Source organism: Gracilinanus agilis, chromosome 1, assembly GCF_016433145.1.
Source record: "Gracilinanus agilis isolate LMUSP501 chromosome 1, AgileGrace, whole genome shotgun sequence".
Taxonomy (NCBI): domain Eukaryota; kingdom Metazoa; phylum Chordata; class Mammalia; order Didelphimorphia; family Didelphidae; genus Gracilinanus; species Gracilinanus agilis.
In genome coordinates, this window is record NC_058130.1 from 271,495,455 (window position 1) to 271,519,372 (window position 23,918).

General features: G+C 41.8%; 1 protein-coding gene across 1 annotated transcript in view; it reads left to right on the top strand.

Moving 5' to 3' along the window:
• The window catches only part of MYO15A (myosin XVA), a 145,247-nt gene that overhangs the window by 106,999 nt on the left and 14,330 nt on the right, over nt 1-23,918 (top strand). Inside the window, 14 exon segments of the mRNA XM_044679943.1 lie at nt 1,674-1,815; nt 2,887-2,998; nt 3,484-3,558; nt 4,505-4,704; nt 5,277-5,398; nt 5,946-6,018; nt 8,334-8,406; nt 9,485-9,558; nt 13,037-13,119; nt 14,004-14,134; nt 19,677-19,771; nt 20,690-20,767; nt 21,519-21,615; nt 22,805-22,965. Of these exon segments, the coding sequence (XP_044535878.1) occupies nt 1,674-1,815; nt 2,887-2,998; nt 3,484-3,558; nt 4,505-4,704; nt 5,277-5,398; nt 5,946-6,018; nt 8,334-8,406; nt 9,485-9,558; nt 13,037-13,119; nt 14,004-14,134; nt 19,677-19,771; nt 20,690-20,767; nt 21,519-21,615; nt 22,805-22,965 (1,516 nt within the window).

Here is a 23,918-nt window from a genome sequence, read left to right on the forward strand (position 1 = left end):
AAGGAAGGAAGGAAGGAAGGAAGGAAGGAAGGAAGAAAGAAAGAAAGAAAGAAAGGAAGAAAGAAAGGAAGAAAGAAAGAGAAAGGAAGAAGGAAAATATGAGATTTCAGGGCAAGTCATGTAAAGCAGAGATCTCAGATGTTGACCGCTATATAGCTCCCCCAATCATATTATGCTACCCTTTGTTCAGAAAAATAAGTAATCCATTGAATCAGGTATAGTAAAGAGAAACCAGAATTTGGATAATAACAATAATAATAATGCAAATATATTCATGATATTATCTTAAAAATAAACTTGCAATTTGAGTTTGTAGATAGGGTTAGAGCCTTTCATTTCCTCTCCAATGTTGCTTTCCTTTGATAATGAACTGTCACTCATTCCTTATTTTTTCAATAATCTTTTTAGATTATATCACAGAAAAGGGATACTTTGACTTTTAAATCATGAAATATCCCAATGAACCATGATCCTCCAAGTACAAACGACAGTTGATATTTCACTTAACTGTTACATGTTCCAATTTCTTGAAATGCTGCTCTGTTTATATTTCCCCCCATATCTGGGCTGTCTATGGCTATTTTTCAAGCTTCTGGCTCCCTTTCTTGTAGCTTATGTACTTAGTTGCTATTTGGAACTCGAGTGTAAATGACTTCATTAGCACTTCTGAGCACTCCATGTTAGGTTGTCTGGCATTTCCGACTTTTGGTGTGTTCTCTTTTCTGAGTGGCCCTGCTCTGCTTCTTCTTCTTTTTAAATCCTTACCTTCTATCTTAGTATCAATTCTAAGACAGAATAGCAGCAAGAGCTAGGCAATCAGGGTTAAGTGACTTGCCCAGGGTCTCACAGCTAGGAAGTATCCAAGGCCAGATTTGAATTCAGGTCCTCCTGACTCCAGACTTCAGGCTCCGTCCACTGTGCTGACTAGTTGCCCCCTACCCTGCCTTTTACCATCACCACCACTCCTCTCTAGGACCATTTTGCCACCATTTTTTCCCTTAAAGGAACCAGGTCTTTATTTCTTTGGCACATTTTAACATCATCAAATAAAACAGGTCTTTCCCAGATTAAAATGGTATCAAAGAAGGGGCAGCTAGGTGGCTGAATGGATTGAGAGCCAGACCTAGAGATAGGAGGTCCAGAGTTCAAATCTGGCCTCAGAAACTTCCTCAGTGTTTGATTCTGACTAAGTCACTTAATCCCCATTGCCTGGCCCTTACTGCTCTTCTGCCTTAGAACCAATATCCAGTCTTAATTCTAAAACAGAAGGTAAGGTTGTTTTGTTTTGTTTTTGTTTAATGATATTAAAGAGGTTTCCTCCTGGCTATGCTGGCACCATCTTTCCATGGGGAACGAACCAGTGGGGAGTCTTTCTTCCTCCCCTGCTCTTGTCTCAGGGATCTCTCCATTGGTCATATGCCAATATTGGGCACATGATTTAGAATTACACTAATGACCTTAGTGATGCCAATTCCAGCCTGTGGCTGGCACAAAACTCTGCCTTCTCCTTCCCCCCTCTCTTCTATGTGGTCTATCCTAGCTTCCAACCCTTCACCTTCCTCCAAGACTACAGCCAGTTTTTATAGTCAATTGTCATTTCACAGCTCTGGCCCCTTAACAAGGAGTTCCTCACATGGTTCTCTGTTGGCCCTGCCCCTGTCTCTCCCTCCCAGTTATACAGATATCCTCTTTGTGACCATCCCTTCCATGAACATGCTGGAATTCAACCTGGCTGGTGAAAAACTCATTCTTTTCTCAGCCCGAGCGCCTCAGGTGAAGAGTATGGTGGATGACTTTATTCTGGAACTCAAAAAGGTCAGAGACCCCAGAACAAGGGAGTGAAGGCTAGGGAGGGGGATAATTCCCTTAGGCAAGAGGCACCGCTCTCTCCATCTTTCACAAGCACATAAATACCCATCTGCTTCTTACTATTGGGGCTAAAGTGTGTGTGTTTCTGAATGTATGTATGCATATGTGCGTATGAGAGTATGTATGTGTTTCTGAATGTATGTATGTGTGTGTGTTTGCACAGACGGTGGTTGTCATAGGAATATATGTAATCACTTAGAGTGCAGGGGGAGGTGGCAGTGAAAATAGACCTCGTGTGTGTTGAGATGTGGGATGTCCCAGTCTTCCTGTATTCCTAAATTCCAGTAATCGAGTATTCCTAAATCTGGGTCCATGTGTGCTGAAGGTATTTATGGATGGGAGTGTCTATTCATCTTTCCCCCCCTCTCTCTCCCCTTCTCTATCTCTCTTCTTCTCTCTCCTTCCCCTCTTCTCTCCTTTCCCTCTCCCTCTCTCTCTCTGTGTGTATATATAAATATATATATATATAATATATATACATAGATACGTATAGATATAGACATATAGAGATACACTCAGTTTAGAGAGAGATGCCCTCCAGATATATAGTGATATAAATACATTGTGTGTGTGTGTGTGTGTGTGTGTGTGTGTGTGTGTGTGTGTGTATCTGGGTCAGAGGCAACATGGGGGTAATGGACTGAAGTCAGAACTGGTCAGGAAGATTTGGGTTCATATCTTGCTTCTGAAACTTAATAGGTCCATGATTGTGAACAAGTCACTTAAATTTCTCAGTGCCTCTATGCAGCTCTCTGACTATAAATCACTGAGGATTTGTCATCCATATTGACAAAGGAGAATTTTCCCACCAGGAGTTTCTTACCCCAAAGAACTCACAGATCAGCACTATAAAGCATAATAGTATGTGTGCCTTGAAGGGTTCTTGGTTCCTTTAGGGTGAGGAAAGGACTGTGAAAGAAGCTGGGTTGTAGTTGGTAAGTATGGAAGCATTCTGGGCAAAAATGGCAGACTTCTCCCCATTGGATTCCAATATCCCCAAACTCTCTTGTGCCTTAGGATTCTGATTATGTGGTTGCTGTGAGAAACTACTTACCAGATGACCTGAATCTCTTGAGCTTCCACAAGGGTGACATCATCCATTTGCAGTCTTCAGAGTGGCCTGAGAGGGGTCAGTACCTGATAGAGGCCCCCCACAGAACCCTAACTTATCACCAAAGGGGAGCAGTAATCCCAGGAGCTAGTGCCCTAGACCAGTGATACTGGTTCACTCAAAACATGGCCAGGGCTGCTCTTTCCTACTCCATACTTTTATATGCCCACAGATCCCTGCACACATAACACCCCTAAGCTTTCTTTACCCTTTAATTTCCCCATTCCAAAGCACTCAGTCTAGGAAGAGATGACATGTAATAGAGTTCATACTTACTATATGGCCATCTTCATTCATCAGTGTTTACTGAGCTCCATCCTCATTCCCCGTACCCAGAACTGTTTTTTTCCTGGTTATTCAACAATACCTAGTAGCAAAAAACTCAAATTCTACCAGCCCCATAACCATGATTTGATAGGGGTTGCAGGGGTGGATGGGAAAGCTTAAAGATCATGAATTGCTAAAGTCTCTTGCCTCCCATCTTCCCTACCTGTCTCTTCCAGGTTATAATTATGGCTACGTAGTCAGGAAGAAGGTTATCTATCTGGAGGAGCTGAAGAGAGGCACCCAGGACTTTGGTGGGTACTAGGAAAAGGCCTTGATGCTTATAATATTTGGGACCTCTCCTTGTAGTTTTACTCCCGTTCCTATGGCATCGCAGTATCACAGTAAATTCTCAGGTTGTCCAGTAGCATGGATAATGCAAAGCATTAGGTAAACACCAAATACTTCTTCAATACATTTATCTGAATGTAATGAACGCAATGCTTTTTCTCTCTCAGTTTACTTGCTATGATACTTTACTCTGACTTACTCTTAGATTGTCATCAAAAAGAGTTGTATTTCTTTTTACACTGAGGGAGTAAAAGGAGAAGGAGGGAAACTGAGCTGAAATTTAAAAGCCATCTCAGATTTTCATCATTGTTCTCTTTTGTTCAACTCTTCGTGACCTCTTGGACTATCTGTCCATGGGATTTTCCTGGCAAAGAAACTGATATGGTTTGCCATTTCTTTCTCCAGTGAATTAAGGCAAACAGAGGTTAAGTGACTTGCCCAGGGAAACACATCTAGTAAGTATTTGAGGCTGGACTTTAACTCAAGTCATTCTGACTGTGGGCCCATCATGCTATCCACTGAGCCACCTAGCTGCTTCCTAGGCAAATAGAGATTTAATGGCTTCTCCAAGGTCACACACAGCTAGTAAGTGTCTGAGGAGTAATTTGAACTCAGGTCTTCCTGACTCCTGGTGCTTTTTTCACTGTACCACCCTAATGATAGCAAAAGCTAGCATTTATACAGTGCTTTAAAGTTTGCGAAGCATTTCACATCATCTGATTTGTCACATATATTACTATTAGGGGAACAGTACATGAACATATCAACAAATTTAAAAATGCATACAATAAATACAAACTCATTTCAGGTGGGTCATTAGACAGCAATGCGGGGAGAGGAGATGAGGAAAACTTTTGGATAGGCAGCAACACATTCTTTGAGCCCCTTTCCTCTGCCTGATCCCCACAGGATGGAAGTTTGGAGCTATTCACGGGAGGCCTGGACGATTTCCCATGGACCTGGTACAGCCTGTAGCTGCCCCTGACTTCCTCCAGCTGCCCTCAGAGCTGGACATGGGTGGACCTCGGGACCAATCAGGCAGAGCAGCTGCTGTGGCTGTGGCAGTGGCTTCTTCTACTGTGGCCCAGGAGTTCGGCAGGAAGACAGAGGTGAGGATTCCATCTCAAAGGATCTTGAAGACCCAGAAAGAAAATGTGGGGAGGGGATCCCCCATTAGCACATGGTCATTGTCCAAGGGAAGGGAAGGCAAGTCCAGACGTCTCAGCCATGGGAGGAAGGATCTGTCCCATTGCCCATTCTTATTCCCTATTCCTAGACTATGAGAATGTTAGATCTATTTCAGCAATTTTACTCTATATCTAAGGAAACTGAGACTCAGGGATGTGAAATTACTTGTCTAAGATCACATAGCTTGTTAGTGGCAGAGCTGAGGTTAGAGGTCTCCTAATTCCTAATACAATGCTATACTTTGGCACTCTTTTTTAACCCTTACTTTCTGCCTTAGAATCCATACTATCTGGATCAAGGTCATATCTGAACCCAGGACCTCCCATCTCTAGGTTGGTTCTCTATCCCCTGTGCTACCTAGCTGCCCCTCCACCTTGGCTCTTGATTCAGTCAGCTCCAGATAGTACCTTCTGATCTAATATTTTTATCTAGAACTGGATTTTTATCCCCCTAATGTTTTTCCTCAAACTCCATCTTTCCCTTGTCTCTGAAGGCGTCTTTGGCTAGGGACATCTCTAGGGAGTATGGAGAGGAAGCATCCCTACTCCCCAGTCATCAGTACACAATGCTGGAGTTTGCTCAGAAGTATTTCCGGGATCCACAAAGGCGATCTATGTGAGTTCTGATTATATGTGGAGGCGGGGGTACAGAGGAGGGTGAGAAGGAAGATAAGATTGGGGAGATATCACAGATCTAGAGGAGAAACTCATTTCTGAGGTTCTGGATGTACTGTGGGGTAGATGAGGAAAAAGAAAAGCTTGACCAAAGGGCTTCCCCTTTGGGGATCCTGAGTTAGCTCTGGTAGGGGAGAATTTGAGGGTGATATTAGCTTCTCTCCAAAGCTAGCCAGATTGTGTGTAATTGTCATGCCTGGCCTGGGCGGTTCAGTTCTGAGCCTCAAAGATCTACCTTTTGGACTGGTCAATCAAACAATATTTATTGAATCCTACTTTTTGCCCATCACTGTGTGAGGAGGTAAGGGGAGGAGGAATATAGGAAAGTATAAACTATTCTGTCCTACAGAAGCCTATAGTCTAATAAAGAAGATAAGGCTTACCTATGTGAAAAATGACATATTACCCTGCATTTCTGGAGCAGGGAAATAGCATAAACAAAGACATAGGGGTTGGAAAATCACCAGTTCTCCTATTTCCTTTGTCAGGGATTCTTTCAGGCAGAAATCCAAAAAAGGAAGGGAATCCAGAGATGTGAGCAACATGCTGAAATTCTCCAAGGTACTTCCTGTCCAGGAGGCAGAGGAGGGAATGGAAGCCATTAGCCCAGGCATAGACTGGTGATCTATTCTCCAGTGGTCTCCTAAAACCCTTAACTAATTTCTGGCTCCATTTCCACATTACTGGTCTCCCCACTCTTCCCCACTTCATCTCTTTCCTTGCTCTTGGGGACCTGCTTAAGGAGTATCCTATCTGCAATAGGAGCAGCTTCTTCATTTCTATTCCCACCTTCCCATCCCCTTTCATTCAAATAGCATTCATTAGTTACCTAGTATGTTCCAGGATATGTACTCAGCAATTGGGACACAAAGAAATAAAGCAAAACAGTCCCTATCCTCAAAAAATTTATATTCTTGTTGGAGAAAAACATTACCTACAGAGAAGTAAGTTTTTAAAATAAATACACAATACTATCTGGGGAAGGGTGCTAGGAACAGAATAAATCAAGATAGGCTACTTTTAGAAGTTAGCTCTAAAAGAGAGTGAGGCCAATGACCATGCAACTCTGCCTCACTTAAATCTAATTCATGCACAAGTCAAGACATCATCCCACAACATCACTAGTCCTCTTCAAAAATGAAGAATCACTAACAACAACAATAATAGTCCTTAAGCTAAGCTTTGAAGGAAGTCGGAGATTTTATGAAGCACATGTGAGGAAGTACATTCCAGACAGAGGAAATGGCCTGAGGTGGAATGTTGTATATGGGAAATAGCAAGAAAATTTGGCTAAAACCAGGAGAGCCATGAAAAGATAATAATAGTGATGATGATGATGATGATGATGATGATGATGATGATGATGAAGGATGAGAAGAAGGAGGAGGAGAAGGAATAGGAGAGAGAGGAGGAGAAGGAGAAAGAAGAAAGGGGAGGGGGGAAAGAAGAGAAGGAAAAGGAGGAAAGAGGAAGAATTTGTATAATACTTTAAGGTTTGCAAAGTGCCTTAAAAATACCTCATTTTATCCTCATAAGAACCATGGAATTTGAATGTTATCATTTCCCCCATTTTAGAAAAGAGGAAATTGAAACTAGGACCATATTGTGAAGGCCCTTAAAAGCCAAACAGAGGAGTCCATGTTTGAACCTAGAAGAAAGATGCAGCCACCAGAGTTTCATTAGCAGAGGAGTGACAATGCCAGACCTGTTTTAAGGAATATCATTTTGGCAATTGTGTAGAAGATAGATTAAAAAGGAGAGATTGAGCCAAAAAGGAGTTCTCACAATTCTTCCCCTTTTGCCCACTTCTCTCCTCCTCCCTGTCTCCAAGAAGAGGCACAAGATTAATGGAGAAAATGTAGGTAGAGTCCCTGAGCACTCCATTCTCTCATTCACCTTCTTCCTCTATCATTGACTACCTCCTCTTTGCCACTTCCCAACTAAATGTGATGATGTCTTCATAGTGATATATAATGAGTTGATGTCATGGCTATGGGCATGTCCAGATCATCATTTTCTGGAGTGGCATGGCCAAAGAGGTAAAAGCCTCCTTAATATCCCTTTTCCCATTTGATGTCTACATTTTCTCAAATCTCTAATATTATATGATTTTAAGTTGCCCTCTCAAGTCCCAAAGAGGGTGGGAAATCCTAATAAGTACAACAATGATTCTGGCATCTATGGTTGTGGTTTTAGGACAACCTGCCAAATCTCTGAAGTGACTTGGTGATGTGGGCATGAGCTTGTATCACAATATTTCTGTGAAATGCTGTCTCTATAACTTTCAGGAGACTAACCTCCTCAGCTAGAGATGCTGGCCCAAAATTGGAATCATGTATAAGGATGCCCCATGATGTGTCATGGCCCCTTTGTGGCATGGCATGCATGGCAGTGCCAGCCTGCTGCTATAAGATCTTCTTGCATGGGTTGAGCACCTGAAAGGGAAGTTGGGGACTGAGGAAATATGAGTGAAAGGGTTAAAGATTAAGAGAGAAAGGGCATGGGTAGAGAAAAGAGATAAAGAGACACAGGATTCTTCAGCATCACGTCCAGCCTACCAGCTCCTCCTCTGATGGTGAGAGAGTCTGGAGTCAAATAGGAGAACTGAACTTGATTGACATTTCAAGGAATGGGGGATGTGGGATTGTCAATCAAATATTCAAATCCTTGCTCTGTCACATATCACTTGTGTGCTCTTGGGCACCTCTCCACCTCTAAATTCCCTCCTCTATAAAATGAGAGTTAGACTAGATGCCCTTTGAAGACCCTTCAGCTCAGAGAAAGTTTCTTCCCACCACTGTCCCAAATCCCCATTGATTTCATGCTCCTTCTCTTTCTTTTTTGTTTCATGCTTCATTTTTCTCCCTTTCATATAGACACCAATCCAGGAATCCCTCATCGAGTTCAGTACCAGCAGCCTGAACAAAATTGCCACAGAGATGTTCCTAGGTATTGGAGGAGGACGGGAAAAGAAGTCTTCCAAGGCTCTTGGTTCAGGGGTAGTTTTTCTTGGAGGAACTTAGGAACACCTCCAACAAGAGTTTCCTCTTTTTTCTCAGAAATAAGGACTTTTCTGGGAAAGGACTCTATATGTGTATGTGTGTGTGTGTGTGTGTGTGTGTGTGTGTGTGTGTGTTCCAGACTACTACCATTAGTTCTCTTTTTATAAAGCTGACCCATACTTATGAGTCCACATCTCTTATGAGAACTCCAATAAGGGGTAGACTGCGCAGTGGCAAAGCATTGCTGACCCCAATTAATATCTATCTAAGTCTCTACTGCTCACCTCCTTATTCCTAAAATATTGTCCCAAATCCCCAGGCCTGAACTCCTTTGCTGAGATTGAATATCCAACACTGAATCCCTATCTCTGGGCCTGAGCCCTCTTATTTCATCGAGATCAGAAAATGAGATGATTTTAACATTAATTAAGTTTTAATTAATCTTCTATTAATTAAATTCAATAATCTCGCTATTAAAATATTAAATTTATCATTAATTTATTAATAAATTTAAACAAATTTAAATTTAACAATAATTAATTAATGATGCCAAGGACAAAAAAATCATTACATACCTTCTTCTTCACCCAGCTCTTGAACTGTTCTCCAGACACATTTTTACCCACAGGCCATGGTCACTTTATTGTGTCATCTTTAACAGTTGTCCTCCAATATTCTTTCAATAAGCATGTATAATGTACTTGAAATGTACCAGGCACTGGATTAGGCACTTGGGATACCAAGACAAAAATACAACTACCCCTGACCACAAGGAGCTTAAATTCTAAAATGCTTTCTGTCTGCTCCTGGGCCCTATTCATGTTCATCCATACGAGGTAGCTCCAGTATCTCATCCCCTCAAGGGGTCCTTGCTCCTTTCCTGCCATCTATAAGAGAAGCTTCCTCTCAGGGAGTCCCCGGTTGGCAGAGAAGGGTACAGGGATCAGGAAGAAAGCTATTGAGGTAGAAGAGGAGCAAAGCTAATTTGGGGTTTTGGGGCCGGGTGGGGGATGTACCTTCTGCAGCTGTGATGAAATTCATGGGCGATTTCCCGATGAAGGCCCAGACTGAATTGGATGTGCTCCGCTCCTTCTTAAAGGTTTGTTTCTCATTTCTTTATGGCCTAATTTTTCTGATCTGCAGAACAAAGGGGTTTCAGGAGTTGACCTCAAGGGTTCCTTCTAGGGTTCAAAGCTGTTCTCTGAGGCCAGGCCTGCAGGAGTTCATGGTACAATAATGGGCAGGTCAATGACTCCAGGATCTGTCATGGTGAATTGGTTGCTTCTTCCAATACTGTGATAGGAGCATATTGAGGGATGGGATAGCCTCTCCAGAGGAGTGTCAGAAAATCTAGGGCATAACCACGGGTTACAGCATCTCCTCAGTGGAGTCTAGGTACATTCCCAAGAAGGACAGATATTAGGGGGCAGCTGGATAGCTCAGTGGATTGAGAGCCAGACCTAGAGATGGGAGGTCCTAGGTTCAAATCTGGCCTCAGACACTTCCCAGCTGTGTGACCCTGGGCAAGTCACTTGACCCCCATTGTCCAGCCCTTACCACTCTTCTGCCTTAGAGCCAATACACAGTATTGACTCCAAGATGGGAGGTAAGGGTATAAAAAAAAGGACAGATATTGAGCAATATTTAATGGTCCAGTTATTATTCCTCTCATTCCTTTACAAAAATTCAAAAATCATGGCCCCTCTCCACACACACACACACACACACCTTCATTCCCCTAAAGGCCATTTTCTACATCCATAGACAGAATTTCTAGGTACATAAAGGAGTCAGGATTTTGACAAGTTGTTTTTTTTAATTGAGCACCTGCTGGGTGCCTTATGCTAGACACAGTGGGACATGTTTTACAGAGACATATAAGAAATCATCGCTGCTTATAAAAAACTTAACTATAATAACTGACATTTGAAAAGTGCTTCGTATATATTATCTCTTTTGAGCCTTACAACAACCTAGGTAGGCAGATACCACAGATGTGATCATCCCCATTTTAAAGATGGGGAAACTGAGACTCAGAGATATTAGGTGACTTATGGTTACACTCAGTAGGGCAGGAACAGTTTAAGAAAACACTGCAGTTTTCTTAACTTCTGGTCTAGCTGTGGGAAAAAGATATAAACAGATGAAAAGATAACTAGAAAAGTCAGTGAATGTCCTTGTCAGTGCTATAGGAGTTCAAAGGAAGGAGAAAGATCAACATGGACTCCTGTGGCTAGGGAAGAAATAAAAGAGGGTTTGGGCTTCTCTTGTGTAATGTACCTCTGATAGAATCAAAGATGGAGATAAAGGAAAGCTCAGGGGTGGAAGTGAGTCTGATACCACCAATTTTCCAACTGGAGCTACCACCAAAAGACATTGGGCAGATGCCAAGATGAGCTTTAGAAGTCTTTCACCCCAATCCTGGGGAAACAGGAATGACTACTAACCAATACTATTTCCTACTCTCTTTCCATCCTGGGGATGTGCTAACTGGGGCAGCAGACAAAAATGAGGGGTGAGGAAAGGCCCTAAATTCATTCTCTGTCCTTAGTGGAATCAGTGTAGCCATGTAGTTGGTTGCACTCCCATTGTCATCTGGGATCAAGGACAATGGCTTTGGAGTGTAAACAGGCACAATGCCAAAATATTCCTGGTTTCCAAACTAGGCACAGAAAAGTAAAAAGCTAGGAGGCAACGAGGTGACTCCATATATTGAAAACCAGGCCTAGAGATGGAAAGTTCTGGGTTCAAATCTGGTCTCAGATACTTCCTATCTGTGTGACCCTGGGCAAGTCACTTAACCCCCATTGCCTAGCCTTTACCACTCTTCTGCTTTGGAACCAATACATAGTATTGATTCTAAGGTGGAAGATAAAAGTTAAAAAAACAAAAAACAAAAAGAGTAAAGATAAAACCCTGTAGCTGTAGGGACCCTTGGTTCCTAACTCCCTGGAGTCATTCCAGGTAATTAAGAGCTGAGCCAAGAAAAAAGTTACAGATCTTGTTATAGGAATGTCATTGGATGTTTGCATATTGCCTGGAGCACAGAGGCCAAGTGACTGAAGTGTTGGGACAAAATTTGAATTCAGGCTTCATTAGAAAGGGAAAAATTAGAGATCAGACAAAGAAAGGAGGAGATAGTAAAGACTATCTGCTGGAAAAGAGATGAGGGAGATCAAGGGGACATGTAGAAGAGTTTGGAGCACATCGAGGTACTTTCCTAATTTTAAGAATCCTAGTAGAAGATAAGTATAGAAGCAGTTGGGTGGTCCAGTGGATAGAGCTCCAGGCCTGGAGTCAGGAAGACTGAGTCAGGAAGTTGAAATTGTGACCCTGAGCAAATCCCCTAATCAAATTTTGCCTCAGTCTTCTCATCTGTAAAATGGGAATAATAATAGTATCTCCCTCCCGGGTTGTTGTAAGGTTCTAATGAGTTAATAATTGAAAAGCACTCAACACAATACCTGACACATTGTGCTATATAATTATTAGCTATTATTATTATTAGAATACCAGGCATGTGAGAACATGCTAAGTATTTCTCTAACAAGACTTGATACTGTTTTCTTAGCTCAGTTCTTAATTATTTAGAAGAGCTTCAGGGAGTTGGCAAACAAAACTAAACAATCTCTGCTTTCAATAAGTTTACCATTCTATTGGAGATAGTATATCCCTAAATATGCACCCATACACATAAAAACACACACACACATTCTAGAAGTCTTGTTCTAGAAGTCTTGGTGTGGCGTTAAGCTATTGAGACTCGGTGCTTCGGCTGCACGTTAAAGGAAGTATTCTATGAAGTGGAGTAAGGAGAGCATTCCAGGCAGATAAATACATGGAGACGAGAGTTCTGGGTTACAGAGAGAAGGCCTGTTGAAATGGACTACAGCATATGGAAAGGAAAGTAATGCATTATGGGGCAGGGTTACAACTCGGCTGTGAAGATCTTTAGAAATCAGAGGAGTTGGGGGCAGCTAGGTGGGTCAGTGGATAGAGAACCAGACCTGGAGATGAGAGATCCTTAGCCCTTACTGCTCTGCTGCCTTAGAATGAAAACTTAATACTGATTCTAAGGTTGAAGGTCAGGGGTTTGTTTTATTTTTTTAAATCAGAGGAGTTCATATTTAACCCAGGAGTTATAGGAAATTTATTGAGTAGGAGACTGATCTGATCACACCCGTGCCTCCAAAAATTATATTGATAGCTGTATTATGGAGGTCAGATTGGAGTGGGAACAGACCTGAGACAGGCTTGAGACCAATTAGGAGAGCTTTGTAATAGTCCAGGGAAAGGTGATGAGGGCCAGAGAACTATGAAGAAATAGACTTTAAGGGTTATGTAAGTAATATATTCCATACGTTTTTGGTTTGTAACCAAGGACCTAGTGGTGGTGGGGCGCGGGGAATGTATTGTATTTGAAGTCAGAGGACCTGAGTTTGAATCCCACCTCTGAGCAAATCATTTCACATCTTGGAGGCTTGATTTCTTCACTGGTAAAATGACAAGGTTGGATGTGATGGCCTCTCTTGTCTCATCCATCTCTAAAACTATAAGCCTTGTATCCTTTTTTTCAGCTCTGCAGGGACCATGAAGTGCTTCGAGATGAAGCCTACTGCCAGGTCATCAAGCAGATCACAGATAACACCAGCACAAAGCCGTGAGTGAGACCCACCCCCAGCCTACCCTGGAGCACAGAAGTCTTCTGGCCTCCCTCTCCTCTTCTTTTCTCCACACTTGAAGTGACTGTAGAATTCCAGGGATTGTTGTACCCTCCGGTTCTTTTTTGGAGATTTATCCGAGCATCTGGGTTGGCTCAGGCCAAAGTTGGGAAAGGGGAACGGGCAGGTCACACTCTGAGTTCTGAGGCATTTATCCAGAATAACCAGCAACTCATCCCCTATTTTAGAAAGAGCTACCTGACAGGCTTCAGGTCAAATACTCTATAATTATCAAGTGGAAGTCTAATTATCCTGAAGCTCAAGCCTTTTTCCATGCCTCTTGGCTTCTCTCCCCTCCCTGTCTACTTACTTCCCTCACCTGCTCTCTATTCTTTATCTTTATCATCTCCTTCTCTCCCCTTTTTCCTCCCTCTTCTCTCCATTGATCTCCAAGGTTTTCACTTCACCTTTCCCATTGCTTTAGAATCACTTAGATTTCAAATTACCATGTCCAGCCATCATGCCCAAGAGAAAAACACCTGTGTCTGAGCTAAGGGAGTTTCGAGAATTCTGGGATGTTCTGTTGATTTAATTTCATTAATTTTGTTTTTTTTTCCACATTGTTCATTTTTCTAAGGGAGTAATTTTGTAAAACCAAAACCCCAAAACATAAACCCAAATAAACAAGTGATAAATCATTATGTTTTCATCTGCATTCCTACTCTAACAGTTCTTTCTCTGAAAGTGTAAAGCATTCTTTTTCGTAAGTCCCCCAGAATTGTCCTGGAGAGTAGCTAAGTCTATCCCATTACTGGAGTCACTCCTGTTGAATTTAGAATAGCAGCCTGGCCTAATGATGGCATCTTCCTATCTGCCTCAACAGGGACAGCTGCCAAAGAGGCTGGAGGCTGCTTCACATCCTGGCAGCCTACCACAAGTGCTCAGATGTCCTGAGGCCATACCTCTTCCGATTCTTTCAGGATGTGTGCCGGAGTCCAGGCTTACACTTCCAGGGTGAGTATTCCTGAGAAGTAAGGCTGATGGTGGGGGCAGTGAATTGCCCTTCCAAGGGTTGAGGAAGCATTTGCCACCTCATGGAAACTGTGACTGCCAAACAGCCATCATTAGGCAACCCCAGCTTATCCCTAGGGTACTACAATTTAGAAGGTGCTGGCACCACTTAAAAAAATTTTTAGTAGCTGAGTTTAGCACCTAGTAAGCAAGAATAATCAGTTAAATTAGGAAGCTGTCAGATGGGTTACTTCCTTTGCTCTATCAATCTCCTTCTCCACCCCAACCTACAGCCCAGATATTCTCCTCTCTAGTTGGCCTAGCCCTATGCTCTCTCCTGCTCGTTCTCCAAGGTCTGGACACTACTGGCATCCAGGAGTTGGGTTCCATGCCCTAGAGCAGTGGTTCCCAAACTTTTTTGGCCTACTGCCCCCTTTCCAGAAAAAAATATTACTTAGACCCCTGGAAATTAATTTTTTTTAATTTTAATAGCAATTAATAGGAAAGATAAATACACCTGTGGCCATCACCGCCTCCCTGGATCGCTGCAGCACCCACCAGGGGGAGGTGGCACCCACTTTGGGAATCACTGCCCTAGATATTCTTTCCTCTTCAACTAAATTTGTCTTTGAAAGTTTATTTAGGGAATGGCTAGATGGCTCAGTGCCTTGAGAGGCAGGCCTAGAGATGGGAGATCTTGGGTTCATATATGACCTCAGATACTTCCTGGCTATGTGACTCTGGGTAAGCCACTTAAACCCAGCGCATATTGTTCTTCTGCCTTGGAACCAATACACAGTTTCTAAGACAAAACATAAGGATTTTTAAAAGTTTTTTAAAGGTGAGTTCTGTGTTTCTGCCAAAGTTGCTGGTTAAGACTACTATTACTCATGGGGCAGCTAGGTGGTACAGTGGAGAGAGGTTGGAAGACTCATCTTTTGGGCCTCAGACACTTACTAGCTATGTGTCCTCCTTTGGTAAGTCACTTAACCTGTTTGCCTTAGATTTCTCATCTATAAAGTAAACTGGAGAAGGAAATAGTAAACCACTGAGGTATCTTTGCCAAGAAAATCCCTGAAAAATGACTGAATATATATATATATATATATATATATATATATATATATACGAATTGGACACTATTAGCCTTGGGATGGGGACGGAACCCGCAGAAAACATAATCACCAACAAATTTCCACAAGTCTAGTTTGAGTGCCTACTATATGCCCAGCTCAGGTTAAGCACTAGGGATGGAAGGAGCAAATACAAAGTATGTATTTTTTAAAAAGATCCTCCCTTCCTCAGTAAGTTTTCAGTCTAATTGGGAACACAATACCCATAGACATGAAAAACTTTCCAACAATACATGCTAAGTGACCACTGATGAGTGGTGAAGATAGTGTCATAGGTGCTCATGGGTAGGAAAGAAGAGAGATCAGTGTGAGCTACAGCAATCATCAGGGATTTCAAGATTGAGGCAAGCCTGGGGTTAGGCCTAGAAGTCTGAGCTGGATTTCAATTTGAAAAGTCTTCATTCGACTTTATCATCCTTTCAAGCCACAATTCTATATCTCTTCTCCCTTTCGAAGTCCAACTCCTAGAAAGGCCATTTGCATACTCATTGAGTCTACTCTCTCCCTCCCACCCCACAACCTCAGGTTATCTGACTTCTATCCACACACTGGTTAAAAATCGCCCTCTCCAAAATTACCAATTATCTCTTAGATGCCAATTTCAATGATTTTTCCTCATTTCTTATCCTTCTTGATTCTTCTGCAATACTGATTGACCACTTTCCTCCTGGACCAGGAATCTTTCACTTTTTTTTGTATCATGGATTACTTCAATAGTTTAGTGAAACCTATGGACCCCTTCTCGGAATAATGTTTTTTTAAACTCTTACCTTCTGACTTAGAATCAATACTGTATTTTGGTTCCAAGGCAGAAGAGTGGTAAGGGCAAGCAATTGTGGGGGAGGGAATGACTTGCCCAGGGCTGCACAATTAGGAAGTGTCTGAGAACAGATTTTAACCCAGGACTTCTTGTCTCTAGGCCTGACTCTCAATCCACTGAACTATCTAGCTGTCCCCCAGGATCATGTTTTTAAACAATTAAAGGATATTCCAAATTTCAGCTAAAAACTATTGAAAAGGAAGATAAATTTTTTCCCATTCAGTTTCACAATTCCCCTGTTTTACTTTTTTTCTTTGTATCCTAAGTTGATACCTGGGATATATAGTAGGCACTTGATAAATGCTTGGAGAATGAATGAAAAAAAGCAAGAGTAAGTGAATAGGAAAAATAAAAAATTAGGGATGCATACTTAAGCCACATCCATATGAAAGTACAGAACTGTTTGGATGTCCAGACAAGGGCAAGCAAAATAAGCTAAGAAAGGTAGGATAGAGCCAGTCTTAAGAAACCCTTGGAGTTTGGACTCTATTCAATGAGCAATATGGAATAACTAAATCTAAATTAAGAACAAGTGTGATCCCATTCCAGAAAGAAAGGAAAAAGAATCCTCAGGATCCTTCCATTCAGAGGGCTTCTTCCAAGTACCCTGCCCTGGACCTCATTCCCCTATCCCAATTGCCAGCGATACTATCAAGGGTCTGAGCAAAAAGACTGATCATTGACCTCCACTTTCACACCAAAAGAATCATTGGAGAAGTGAAGGAAAGTGAGGAAAGGGTGATTCTTTGAGGGATGGGGGAAGGAGTCTGAAAACAGCTAACTCTACTCCATCATCTCTTTGCAAAACTATAATGACATCAAAATTTGTCCCTGAGGACTCTCATTTCTCCATTCTGATCATTTTCTTTGTTTTCAGAGCCCCTCCCTATCCTCAGACACTTCTAGTGCTAATGGTATCCAGGGATTCCTCCTGAGAAAGGAAAGTGTCTAATAGTCTCATTCATACTGAATAGGTTGGCATCTGAATGGGCATGCCTCCCAGGGTATTGTAAAAGAAGAAATTGTATTGAAAAGAAAGGAGAGGGCAAGGATTTAACCTTGAGATATGGCACCTGGTAAGAGAGATACCTTGGGGAAGAGGGAGGTTCTTTCTGGTGCCTTTCAGTTCCTCTCTGTTCATAGTATCCTGGTTGATCATTTATTGCAGTTAAGATCAAGACAGTCTTTTAGTTCACATCCAATTTCAATAATTCAGTAAAAACATATATTAAGTATATGAAAGTCCCTGTGGCCCAGGGGAAAGACCTGGATTGAAATCCTATCTTTCTCAAAGGTCCTTTAATTACTTTAGGCAAATTACTTAACCTCTCTAAATTTTTATTTTCATCTTCTATAAGATAAAGAGGTTGGACTCTATGATATTTAAGATCCCTTCCAGGACTAAATCTATGATCCTATGATGTGTGTTAGACTAGAGAAAATGTCATTATTCTAGTCTTGTTTCCCTCTTCTTAGAGGGAAGGCAAGAGTTTGGCCTGGGTGTGTGATATAATTGACAGGAGAAATTCTTGTTAGGGAAAATTCCCTCTATTGATATAAGTTTGAAACTCATTACAGTCTTAGAAATTTTCCTGGAGCTCAGAGAAACTAAATCAGTTATCCATGGGCACAGAGGTGGGTCACTCTCTCTACTGCCAACCCATATAAGTGTCTACTATGTTAAAGTTGCCTTTAATCTCCTTCAATCGCATTAGAAAACAGCTTGTTGGTTTAGTTCAAAGTGAGTCTCTAGACTAAGAACTTGTTCTGTTTTATTTTTATCCCATTTTTTAAAAATTCCATTGGATTATATTTGAAGGGGATCAGCTGACTCTATTGGAAAGAGCTTGGAAGTAAGAGGAGACCCAGGTTCTTGTCGTACCTGTTCCAGGTCCGGGGATCTGTCCCTGGTCCTGATTCCTCACTGACCATGCAAATCTTGTCTATTTTGGGCTTTTGTTTCTTAAAAGAGTAAGACTAAGTCAAGACTTTTTAACTCCACCTCCCCTCTCTCTAGTGGACCTCTCTGACAGTCTAGAGAAAATATAGACCCCTTCTTAAAATAATACTTTTAAATGTATAAAATAGAATGCATAAGATTACAAAAGAAGTAAATTCTAATGAAACATAGTTATCAAAATATTTTAAGTGGGTTTGTGGCCCTAGGTTAAGAAATCATGTAGTCCAACCCCCTCATTTTATAGCCTTGTCACTAGATGATTTCCAAAATCCCTTGATTCTTGCCTAATATATAGTAGAGTATGCTTGAAAAGGGGCTGAGATTTGTTCTCTTTTTAGAGTAAGAGCTCAATTGCAAAAGCAACACAAGATAGTGAAAAGGGATCTTGTCTTAAGGCACAAAGACATAGACTTGGGACAGATAGTGGCTCAGTGGATAGAGAACTGCATTAGGGAGGCCTGGATTCAAATCTGACCTCAGATAATTCCTAGCTTTGTGACCATGGACAAGTCATTTAACCCCAATTGCCTTCACCACTCATCTGCCTTGGAACCAATATATAGTATCAATTCTAAGACAAAAGGTAAGAGTTTTTTTTAAATAATTTAAAAAAGAAGATAAAGGTTTGTGTCCTACCTTTGACACATACTAGTTGTGGAGCTCTGGGCAAATCCTCTAACCTCCCAGTGCCCTAAGCAATTAACTTCTCAGTGCTCTAGGCAACCCTCTAAGACTACAAATTGTCAAGAAAGTGCTGACCTACATAGGTAGAGGAAGAATTCTCATCTGGTGGAATCCCAGGTCTAACCTCTCTCTATCCCTAGTTCATTTGAGGATTGGTGGAAGGATGGATGAGGATAAGAGGAAGCAATGCCCAAGGATCCCTGTGAACTCTCTTGCCATTGCCATAAGTAGAATGGTAGTGGAGATAGATTTTGAGAGAAAGGAACTCTTTCTTCTCCCAACTTTCTTCAAGTGAGGGGAAGAGAAAATAGGGAGACTGCTGTAATGACAAACTGGTCAGTCTCAAGAAAGACAGAGGAGAAGAGTACATTCCTGACGAGGACAGCCCTGTGCAAAAGGGCAGGAAAAGGAGAGAAAATGTGTTATGTGAGAGCAAGGTCTCTTTGGGTGAGTTGTAGAATATGTGAAGGGGAATGCCATAGAATCAGGCTATAAAGATAGGTTAGATCCAGATTGTGAAGAAAGGTAAAATGGAGAGCCTTCTGGGAAGTTAAATGACACAGGATTAATAGAGCTTCTACTCCATTGGTTCTCAAGCTTTTTGTTGTTCAAGGCACAGTACTACTCTTTGCCAAGGACATGCTTCAGCATGTACTTGAAATTGAAAGGGTAGTTCCATACAAATAATGGCATGCCTAGGCCAAAGGTAAGGAATGCCCTTTGAGAATCACTTCTATACCTCACAGGACTACCTAGGCAAAAGAGGTCAAGGGAAAGAATAACAACTCCTTGAGCACAAGAACTGTTTTGATTTTTTGTCTGTGTATCCTTGGTACCTGGCACATAGTGGGTGCTTAATAAATACTTGTTTAATTGAATAGAGAAAGAAAATTTGTGGATGGAGAAGAGAGTGATAAATAAACATTGAGCTGAGTGTGATATTGACAGGGATTGCAAAGGCCTGTGAGCAGAACCTTCAGAAAACCTTCCAGTTTGGTGGCCGAAGCGAGCTTCCCAGCAACATGGAATTGAGGGCCATATTGGTAAGCCTGGAAGCATGGAGGGAGGGAAATATGGGAGAAAAGTAGGTGGGTGCTCCTCATGTGGCCTAGTCCAGGGATACCTCTTGGAATTCCCAGTCACCAAGTTTCATGAGGCAACAGAGCTGCCACCCATGAATGATCTAGAAATCATTTAATGATTCTTAAACCACTCTGTCTGTACCAAGTAACTACTGTGAACTCAGCCCTGCATTGGCACATAAAGGTACAGGACCTAGTTCTTGCCCTGTCCTCACGGGGTTTGCCATCTCATTAGAAAGAAAATGCTCATGTATGAAATAATTGGAGAGCAACTTGGGACAGTATGTGGTCATATGCAAAGGTGAGTGAGACCAATGCTAAATACTGTAAAATTCCAGAAGAAAATCATCATGTGATGATGATGATCCTGAAATGATCAGGGAAATCTTCCCCAAGAGGTAACTTGGGAAAGAGTATGATCCTTGAATAGGACCTTGAGATAAGTCAGCTCACCCAACTATTCCTACTTTGTTTGCCACATTCTAGGTCACTTTCATGACTTGGGAGTGCCCTCAATAGAAAGAGTTCCCTAGGAGGGAGGAAGGAACTGGATTTCATAGAATCACAAGACTTTAAAGTTGGAAGGGGTCTTAGAAAGCTTCTAGTTCAATCCATTTCTTCAAGGAAACCCCACAATGACATTCTCAAAAAGCAATTAGTTGGTCTCCTTTAGACCTATGGTAAGAAAAAACTCACCACCTCCCAAGATTCTACTTTGGGAGAGCTCTAATTGGATAGCTCTAAAGGGAAGCCTTCCTGACATCAAATGAGATTTGCCTCTCTGAAATTTCTATCTACTTTCCATGTTCCTGCCCTGAAAGATCCATCCCCTTTGAATCTTTGCCCTTGCCCTACACTCATTCCTCTCCTCACCTACAGGCGGGTCGGAGTTCTAAGAGGCAACTGTTTCTCCTTCCTGGAGGGCTTGAACGACACCTGAAGATCAAGACCTGTACGGTAAAGAGAGAACACATGTTATTGGGCCCTAGACCTACCTGATACCAATGGAAACATAGCCTCCTTGCTCTTCCAGTTCAGATACACAGATGAGGGTTTCCTAGAAGACCCCAGCTCCGTTGATTCTGTGAATGGAGAGACTAGGAGTACAGGACAGGAAGCAACATAATTTCCAGGCTACTTACACATTATTATTCTCCTTTACCTACTCTACAAACCAGAGTCCTGCCTCTCTAGCTTCCTTGCCATTCCTCATACACTTTATTCTCCATGCCTTTGTACAGGATCTTGGGGGCATTTCTTTATGGAATGCCCTCCCTCCCCACTTCTCCCTCTTCCTTCAAAGTTCAACTCAAACATTACTTTCTTATCAAACTATTACCCAATCTCCTCAACTACTGATGTGCCCCTCATAAAAATTACCTTGAATGGACTAAGAGTTCCCTGATAGAATATAAATATCTTGAGAACAAGAGCTACTTCATTTTTTGTCTATGAATTCCCAAAACCTAACACAGTGCTTGGCCTATTGTAAATATTTAATAGATGAGGGGCACAGGAATCTGGAATACTCAGACTGGTCCTGTATGACCTCTTCTATATCTTCCCCACCAAGGAACTCTTTCTTCAAGGATCCCATTCAAAAGGGGCTACCCCTCTAACACTGCCCTCTTTCAGTTTTCCTGATAGGTATCTAACTAGCAAGGGGTAATTGCTCATTTGTTCCCCTAATTGAGACTTCTCTCTCCAGGTGGCCCTAGATGTAGTTTCAGAAATCTGTATAGAGATGGGACTGACAAGGGCTGAAGCCTTCAGTGAATATGTAATCTTTGCTGTCACCAACCAAGGTAAGAAGCCAGACCAAAAAGGAAAACACTCCTCAGCTAGGCTGCTCTAGCATGAACCTTTACCCTCAGGGCCCATGGTAATCCCCTTCTCAGGAAACCTCATGGGGGGAGCATTAGGATAAGAACTGAAGGATTTGATCTAAGAGATTTCTCCTCTCTACCCCCATTCCTTGACATGGAGACCCAGGATCTGGCTCTAAGACCTAAGATCAGAAAGTCAATCCCCTGATGATGGCTATGATCCTGTGTTCCTAAGACTGTCTCCTCCTTGTCAGGAGAGCTCAACTTCTAAAATGTCAGAGGAAAGGCTGGGCAGGAGGTTAGAATATGGTTGAGAAAGGGCAATCTCATATCTGAGGACAGTAATTTTTTAGGGTCACACAACTGATAAGTTTGTTCAGAGGCAAAATTTGAACCTAGGTTTTCCTGGCTCCATGACCAACACTGTCTTTATATCCTTAAATATAAATCAAAATAAGCACACACACACACACACACACACACACACACACACACACACACACACACACTCATACTCATATACACATCCACTTGTTTTTCAGTTGTGTCCAATTCTTTGTGGCCCCATGGACAGTATGGTCCATGGGATTCTCTTGGGAAAGATACTGGAATGTTTTGCCATTTCCTTCTCTAGTGGATTAAGGCAAACAAAGATTAAGTGACTTGCCCAGGGTCACACAGTGAGTAAGTGTCTGAGGCCAGATATGAAATCAGATCTTCCTGACTTCAGGCCCAATGCTATATCCACTGAGCAACTTAGCTGCCTCCTAGGTAAAGAGGTTAAGTGACTTGCTCAAGGTCACATAGCTAGTATTTAAGCCTGGATTTGAACTCAAGTCTTCTTAACTCTAAGCCCAGTGCTATATCCATTGAGACATATATTTTACTAGCCTATAAACTCCATGAGGATAGAAATTGTGTCTTATTCATCAATCAATAAGAATTTAATAATAAGAAAGTCCCTACCTCAAGAAGCTTATAGTCTACTGTTATTAACTAAACTTTGTATCTCTACCAGCAATAGTGTTCTACATGCAATAGATCACAATTGAGTAAATTGTTAGATATAACCAGAGAAATAAACATAGATGTACATAAATGTACAATGATGCATGTATATCACACATCTACACACAAAATTTCATTACTCTGTGGGCTCCTTACTCAGGCCAGAACGTCTGTCCCTTGAGTCGGCGGGACTACATCCTAGACATAGCCTCAGAGATGGAGCAAGTGGACAGTGGCTACACCTTCTGGTACCGGCGCATCCTCTGGACCCAGCCACTCAAATTTGAAAATGAGCTTTATGTCACCATGCACTACAGCCAGGTATGCCAGGCCATGCTATCAGCTCCCTGCTGGAGTAGTATAGAGGGAGGGAGACAGAAATAAAGGCACCAGCATTTCCTTCCAGAATATTTGTTTTTAGGGGCCTGTAGAGGTAGGGGAAGGGAGGAGGAAACTATCTCTTAGTGTGTCCGAATATGCCTAGGAGTAAATAATGAAAGGTATTTCCCTTTTAATCTTTGGGAATGAACTAGGTATCATATTGGATTACTCTTTTTTGGGGTGAGAGGAAAGGGAGAGGAAGATGGGTACTGATATCTTTTAATAGAGCTTTTCCTCTAGGGTAAAGGGAAATGTGGGTATTTAGTGACTACTAGGAGATTGAGAATGAATCATCAAAAGCATCCATCAATAAGGAGCTTTCCTAATTGCCTGAAAATGCATTTGCTGTTATAATTTGACCAATGACTTTGTCCAGGGCCTCCATGCTGATGAATCCCAAATTACTGGGAGGTAGGCATTCCGAAATGTGAAGATTTCCAAAATTCTAGTCTCTGAGAGAATCACACTGAGACAGATAACCCAGAAATCTTTAGAGAGGAGACCAAATAGAATCACAACTCTAGTAAGCCTTGGTAGTTTCTGTTAAACAACTTTTATTTATTATATTTTTTTATGAGGCATCCTCTTAGATACTCTCAACTGCCTGCATTCCTCTTCTTGATATCTGTGTATACTTTTCTTTTCCTTTGTGAACAAAAACTAGAAACTTCATTCTGTGGACTGAAAGTGGGAAAAAGGGAAAAGACAGATGGGGAGACAGAGAGTAGATGCTAGAACTGTCATCATCAAGATATACCAGCAGCCATCAAAGGGGAACAAATAATCAGCATGAATATAACAGTTCTCAGGTCCAAGGAACCAAGCAATTTCAAGGACAAAAAACATCAAGGAGCTTGATACAATGCTTCAAGTTAGAGTCGAAAGGCTCCCTG